The 6,564-nt window shown below is 42.8% G+C and overlaps 1 protein-coding gene across 5 annotated transcripts in view; it reads left to right on the forward strand.

Moving 5' to 3' along the window:
• Itsn1 (intersectin 1) overlaps nt 1–6,564 on the forward strand; it is a 183,907-nt gene that overhangs the window by 60,674 nt on the left and 116,669 nt on the right. For all 5 annotated transcript variants that reach the window (XM_031364396.1, XM_031364398.1, XM_031364401.1 and 2 more), the window contains exon 5: nt 2,519–2,679. In XM_031364396.1, coding sequence (XP_031220256.1) covers nt 2,519–2,679 — 161 coding nt within the window. The remainder of the gene's footprint in view (nt 1–2,518; nt 2,680–6,564) is intronic.

Below are 6,564 nucleotides of genomic sequence, written 5' to 3' on the forward strand. Positions count from 1 at the left end.
ATGAATATAGGTGCACGAGTGTGTGCATGTGTCTGTATGGAAGTCAGAGGTAAACGTGGGGGTTTGTTCCTTAGGAACTGTCCACCTTGGTTTTTTATTTTTTATTTATGTGTATGTATGTATACATCAGTGTGAGTGTGTGTGTGTGTGTGTGTGTCTGTGTGTGTGTCTGTGTCTGTGTCTGTGTCTGTGTCTGTGTCTGTGTCTTGAGAGTCCAGAATAGGGTGTCAGGTTCCTTGGAACTGGAATTTTTATTTGTATGACTGTTTTCCTAGTATGTATATCAGTGCATTATGTATCACATGTGTACAGTACCTGAGCAGGCCAGAAGAGGGTATCAGATTCCCCCCAAGACCTGGAATTACAGACAGTTGTAAGCAGGTGCTGGGAAGTGGGTCCTCTGCTAGAGCAGCCAACAATCTCAACAGCTGAGCCAGTGCTTTAGCCTCGGAATTCTGTCTCTGCTCCTGAGACAAGGATTTTTACTGGGATCTGGTACCATCACTGAGGCTAAGATGAATGGCCAGGGAGCCCCAGGACAGATCTGCCAGCCTCACTTTCTTTTCTTTTCTTTCTTTTTTTTTTAACATCTTCACTTTTATTTTATTATTTTTTATAGAAAATGATTTTAATATTTTCAACTGTTAATATTCAACAAACAGAATAATTATTTTTAGATATATTTTGTTATGTCTCCCTTTTCATTTCTGATTTTATTAATTTGGATAGTGTCTCTATGCCCTCTGGTTAGTCTGGCTAAAGGTTTAACTATCTTGTTGATTTTCTCAAAGAACCAGCTCCTGGTTTTTGTTAATTCTGTGTAGTTCTTTTTGTTTCTATTTGGTCGATTTCAGCCTTGAATTTGATTATTTCCTGCCATCGACTCCTCTTGGTTGTATTTGCTTCTTTTTGTTCTAGAGCTTTCAGGTGTGCTGTCAAACTGTTAGTTTCTGTTTGGACTGCCTCGCTTTCCTGCAAGAGAAGCACAAGCATCCACCATCAAGCCTGGCTTTTATGTAGGTGCTGAGATTGCAGGTCCTTACGATCATGCTGAAAGCTCTTGCTTGCCTAGCTAGCTCTTTCCAGTACAAAAACTAATCCCCTTAAAAAGGAAAAGCAGAAAGAACATGCCTCTAAGCTGTTGGGACCAGATCACATCACATTGGCCTGGGGTTGTTTCAGCAAAGCTAGTCTGGTAACATGTCCCGTTGTAAGAACACTGAGTGCATAGCAACATGTAGAGAATGAGAAATGAATTGAAAGTATGGTGTGTGTGTCCGGAAGAAACATGGTTGATCATGGACTAACACCCCACCACCACCAGTGAATTAGGTTAAAGATCAAAATGTAACAAAAGGTCAAAAATTGATAAAATAAATATTTTGTGTATACAGTGCGTAATTTCTACATAGCAAAGATCCATGCAGAATCAGTAGACTAAATTTTAAAAACTCAACTAATTTTCAGTTAAATAGTTAATTTTCTGTGTATAGAGAATGCTTCAAAACTGACAAGAAAAAGAAATCTACCAGGAAATTGGGCAAAGTTTAGAGCAAACGGTTTATAGAACAATAAATCCAAGTATGCAGGAAGTGTAGGGAAAGTGGAGCTCCGCTCTCAGAACCAGAGAAACTTGTAGGGTCACGACTACAGGATCCAGGCTGGCACTGATTGTGCTGACTTCTACAATCTTTATCACTTTTAGAGAGCTTTAATCTTTATTGCCAGCCATACTTAGGCTTCATGTTTTCATTTGAGGGTAAAAGAAGAGAAATGTAAAATATTTTGTGTTGCCATGGGTGTGCACAGTCGGGTGGGTAGCAGCTTCCAGTGCAAAGCCTACTGTTGCTCTGCCTGTCGCCTCCTTTCCACTGAAAACTCAGTACAGATTACACTTGCCCATGGATGCTTGACGGTCATTTTGACAACAAGCACACTCCTAAACACAGTTTCAGTGTTGAATGTGCAGGGCAGGGTTCTAAAATCACTTAGCCTGAAGATCTTCACAGCATAGTAGTGTCCCAGGATAGGATATTATGTTCTTCCATCTCCCATGGACGAGGAACATCACAGAGTAAGTGGAATTTAATTGGACATCCCTAGAAATAACACTATTTCCAGATCCCACTTTAATAACATTTAATTACAGTGTAATTCATGAAACAAATTTACTGTTTGGAATTACCATGTGTAATTCAATGGTTTGTAGAACTGTCATTGAATTGAGTCACCAATTTTAGAACTTGTTTTTAATTAAAATAAAATCTCTTAACAAATAAGAAATCTTCAGATTCGACTGAAAGCTGCTCAATATCTCCATGGGTAAAGAGTAGCAGAGTGCACAATACGCTGTGCTTGTCATGTGTGCTGGGCTTTACCCCTGAGCAGGTAACGACGCCTCGTCCTCCTTTGTGCTCCTTAGGATAAAGGAGCATGGTTAGTTATACTGAGGAAGTGCTGTTAAAGGTTCTTTGGTGGTCTCAGCGGTCTTGAGGCTATCTGTGCTGCTGGTTCACAGGGCGCTGGCGGACATGAATAACGATGGAAGGATGGATCAGGTGGAGTTTTCCATAGCCATGAAGCTCATCAAACTAAAACTGCAAGGCTATCAGCTCCCCTCCGCACTTCCCCCGGTCATGAAACAGCAGCCAGTGGCTGTCTCCAGTGCACCAGCATTTGGTAAGTCTGAAATTACTTGGTTTCTATATTTTGTTGTTTTAAAAATGATATTTTCCCTCAGAAATAGTGGCATTCTCTACAGGAGATGGGTTTCTTGGGACCAGACTCTACAGTTCTGCATTGTGCTTGCATGAAGTTTGTAATAGTCTCCCTCTGTTGCAGAAAGAGGTTGCCTTGATGAGGGTGAGGACTACACTGATCTATGGGTATAAGGACAAAAATTTAGAATGTTGAATTTACATTTTAATAAAGAGGCAGTTATCACTTCTCCTCCAAATCTGTGACTGCACTAGCTTTGTGGGTGGTTGGCTAGGTTTCTAGTACCAGGCATGACTCCCCTCTGTGCGTGAGTCTTAAATCCAGCCAGAGAGCTGTTGGTTCTTGCTGATATCTGTGCCACTTCTGTGTCTGTAGTTACTGTGCCAGTTCCTTTCACCGTTCTATTTGTGAGTGTCATTGTTGAGCAGGACCGTTGGCCGTTTTCCTCTCTTGGAAGCTTGCTCAGTGCCTTGTGGCACCTGAGGGCTCAAGAACCTTAACGTAGCTAACACAGTCTCAGAGCTGCCTGTGAGGAACACTATAAACTCAATCCTAGTACCCTGTGTCTTTATTTTAGGGACCTTTGGCCACAAGGCTGGTTTTCTAAGGGGAAGGCATGAGCTTGGCGAGATTGTTAGGTTAGTAGGACAAGGGTCTGTGAGAAGAAACACAAAGCTATGTATGAGCAAAGTCTAGGAGGAGCACAAGTAAACATGTAGTAATCGCACATGACAACGCCATTTGCCTGCAGTTAGCCAGCCTGTGCAAGTGGACTTTGCACTGAATCCTGGAACATACTAATTGTTCAAGAATTATGAGTTAGCCAGGCGGTGGTGGCGCACATCTTTAATCCCAGCACTTGAGAGGCAAAAGCAGGTGGATTTCTGAGTTCGAGTCCAGCCTAGTATACAGAGTGAGTTCCAGGACAGCCAGGGCTACACAGAGAAACCCTGTCTGGAAAAAAAAAAAAAAAAAGAATTATGAGTTAAAGCATGTTTAGTTTTCTTTTGGACTCCTCCGAAAGGGGACTGTAAAGTGGAAAAAGGATCCATTAAAAAAAAAAAAAAAAAGAAAAGATCTCTCATTTATTCTCTTCCCCTAAATTGGGGTATAGGTCTTTATTTGACACTGAATTTGCTTTCTCTTTTTCTGCACTGTGACTTTTCAGTTTTGTCTACATTGCTGTTTTTTTGAGGCACTTCTGAACCCACAGCTTAGTGTTTCACAGGTGTTTATATCTCCTGCGCTGCTATCAAAAAAAGCCCTGGCACTGCCAGCCTGAGCCACACGCCAGCCATACTTTGCCTTAGGCCCCCTTCCTGCGGCTTCTCACTTGTTCTTTTTGTTTTGTTTTTGTTTTTTGATTTTTCGAGACAGGGTTTTTCTGTGTAGCCCTGGCTGTCCTGGAACTCACTCTGCAGACCAGGCTGGCCTCGAACTTAGAAATCCACCTGCCTTTGCTTCCCAAGTGCTGGAATTAAAGGCATGCACCACCACTGCCTGGCTCTTCCCTTGTTCTAATCTTGATTTATCTTATCAACATTCTTGATTTAAGGAGGATAAACAAACCAGGAGGGCTTTAAAAAAAAGAAAAAAAGAAGTTAAAAGTGCAGGTGGCTGTCAGGTTACTCAAAGAGCCAGTGTTTACTGGTGTTTGTTGGTCCACTCTCAGCTCAGTAGGTAATGGATGGTGATACTGGCAAGCTCATATTAGCCTTGTATGCTTTGCCTTGGAAAGGAGTAAAACAGTCTTGTCATTGAGTCTGAATAAGTGTGATGGGTTTGGGTGTCAGGGAGGTATGCAGTGTTTTAGGGAGGAAGTGTGGTAAAGGCCTATGGACTCAAATCTCCGTGTGCTGTGGTGTGGTAGTTTCAATAGAAATGCTCCCACAGATTTGTTGTTGTAGCCGCCAGCGGCTACATACGAACAGGGTCTCTGGAAGAGAGGAAGGGGCCTGGTGGGGGGGGGGTGAGGGAATCAGACATGGAGAGGAAAAAATGGGTTTCTGCTCAAGGTCCAATCTGTATTACTCACCTGCAAAACAAGCAGGCAGGGAAAAACCCCTCCCCTAGTCCGCCAGGATCCCGTGGCCAATTAGCATCTGGTTGCTAGCAGAAGCTCTCCTGGGGAAGGTTCTCAGGAACTCAACAGGTGGTGGCTCCTAGCGGGAGAGAAGTGGCAGGAACAAAGGAGCTGTCCTTTCTTTAGGAAACCTCACCCTAGGTAGGGTTGCTGTTTTGTGGCAAGGGCTAGCTAGGTCTGAATCAGCCTGGGGGAGGTCACAATTTATGTGTTTCAATGCTTAGGCATAGGGAGTGGCACTCTTAGGAGGTGTGGCCTTGTTGGAGGAAGTGTGTGGTTTGAGGCAGGCATTAAGGTCTTAGAAACTCAAGCTACACCCAGTCTCCTGCTGCCTTCCTATGATGATATAGACCTCTCAGCTCCTTCTCTAGCACAGTGTCTGTCAGGCTTCTCACTATGTTGATAATGGACAATATCCCTTGAACTTGTAAGCCAGTCCCAGTTGAATGTTTTCCTTTATAAGAGTTGGCATAGTCATGGTGTCTCTTCACAGCAATGAAAACCCTAAGACATGTGACATTAAAAGCTGTGCTAAAAGGAAAGGCACTACCAATGAAAAGTGAGCATGAACAGAAATGCTGAGGTCCTATAGAAGTGAGCAAGCCACTGCTTGAGTTGTTCCTGAGAGGTGAGGTAAGAACAGGAAAGGGAAATGGTGACTGAGTGACCTGTGAGCGTCTCAGTGACATCCATGTGATGGTCTCAGTACCTGTGTGGGGGCTGTGAGGAAATGGGAAGGTCACCTGAGATACTCCAGCACTGTGCAGGGCAGGGCCCAGTGGGATTCCAAGAATTAAGGATGTATATCACAGGAGGTGATGGCATTCAGAGTCAGCCTCCAGTAAATATGTTTAACCAGAAAATCAGTCCCTAGTTAATAGTCCTAGTACTTGGGAGACAGAGGCAGGAGGATTGCTGTAAGATCAAGGCCAGCCTGGCCTATATAGTTAGAGTTCCAGGCCATTCAGAGATACACAGAGGGACCTAGTCTCAGTGGATCAACTCATGCACTCATTTGATGAGAGGAGGGTCATCTTTGCAGTTGGGTTGTTTTGCTTGCCATGCTGGGGATTGAACCCTGGATCCTGCAAATGAGCTGGGAATGGCTGCATGGGCTTGTAACCCCAGCTTCTAGAGGTGAAGCCAAGATTGCAAGTTCAAGTCCAGCCTGGGCTGTAGACAATGTCTCAAAGCTTCTTTTTTTTTCCCAAATGGCAAAATTGTAATATAAGAGTTTAATTTAACATTTGTAGGCTTACAGAATGCTCTTGCCAGTTGGTGATCTTTTTTTTTAAACAAAACCTAGTTTTGTGTAATCTTTTTTGGTGACATTTTGAGACATTATTTATTACAAGATTTTTCTTAGCATCATTTTCAAAGTTCCTTTCCTGTCTTTCTTTAAGATGAAGAGTTTGTAGCTCTAGAGGTGCCTTGGAAGTTTGCCATGGTCAACCTTTTGAAAGTCTTAAAATATTTAGATTGAGTGTAATTTAATATAACCATCAAGAATCTGGCAACAAATGAACCTGATATAAGTCAACATAAAATTAATCTGATTCAGGTGAGATGTGCAGTAAGGTGTTGATGGTGGGTGTGACCTGTAAACCTCTCTAGATGTCTGTACATCATAAACTTAGACCCAGTTAGAGCGGTTCTTCTCTTTGTTGTGCTTTGAATGCCGATAAGCATTGTTAGCATCCTTTGTCTCAGTCAGGAGCTGCACTTGGGGTGTAGCTCAGAAATAAAACATAGTTAGCATGCTT

The sequence above is a fragment of the Mastomys coucha genome, unplaced genomic scaffold (genome assembly GCF_008632895.1).
Source record: "Mastomys coucha isolate ucsf_1 unplaced genomic scaffold, UCSF_Mcou_1 pScaffold12, whole genome shotgun sequence".
In the NCBI taxonomy this organism is placed as follows: Eukaryota; Metazoa; Chordata; class Mammalia; order Rodentia; family Muridae; genus Mastomys; species Mastomys coucha.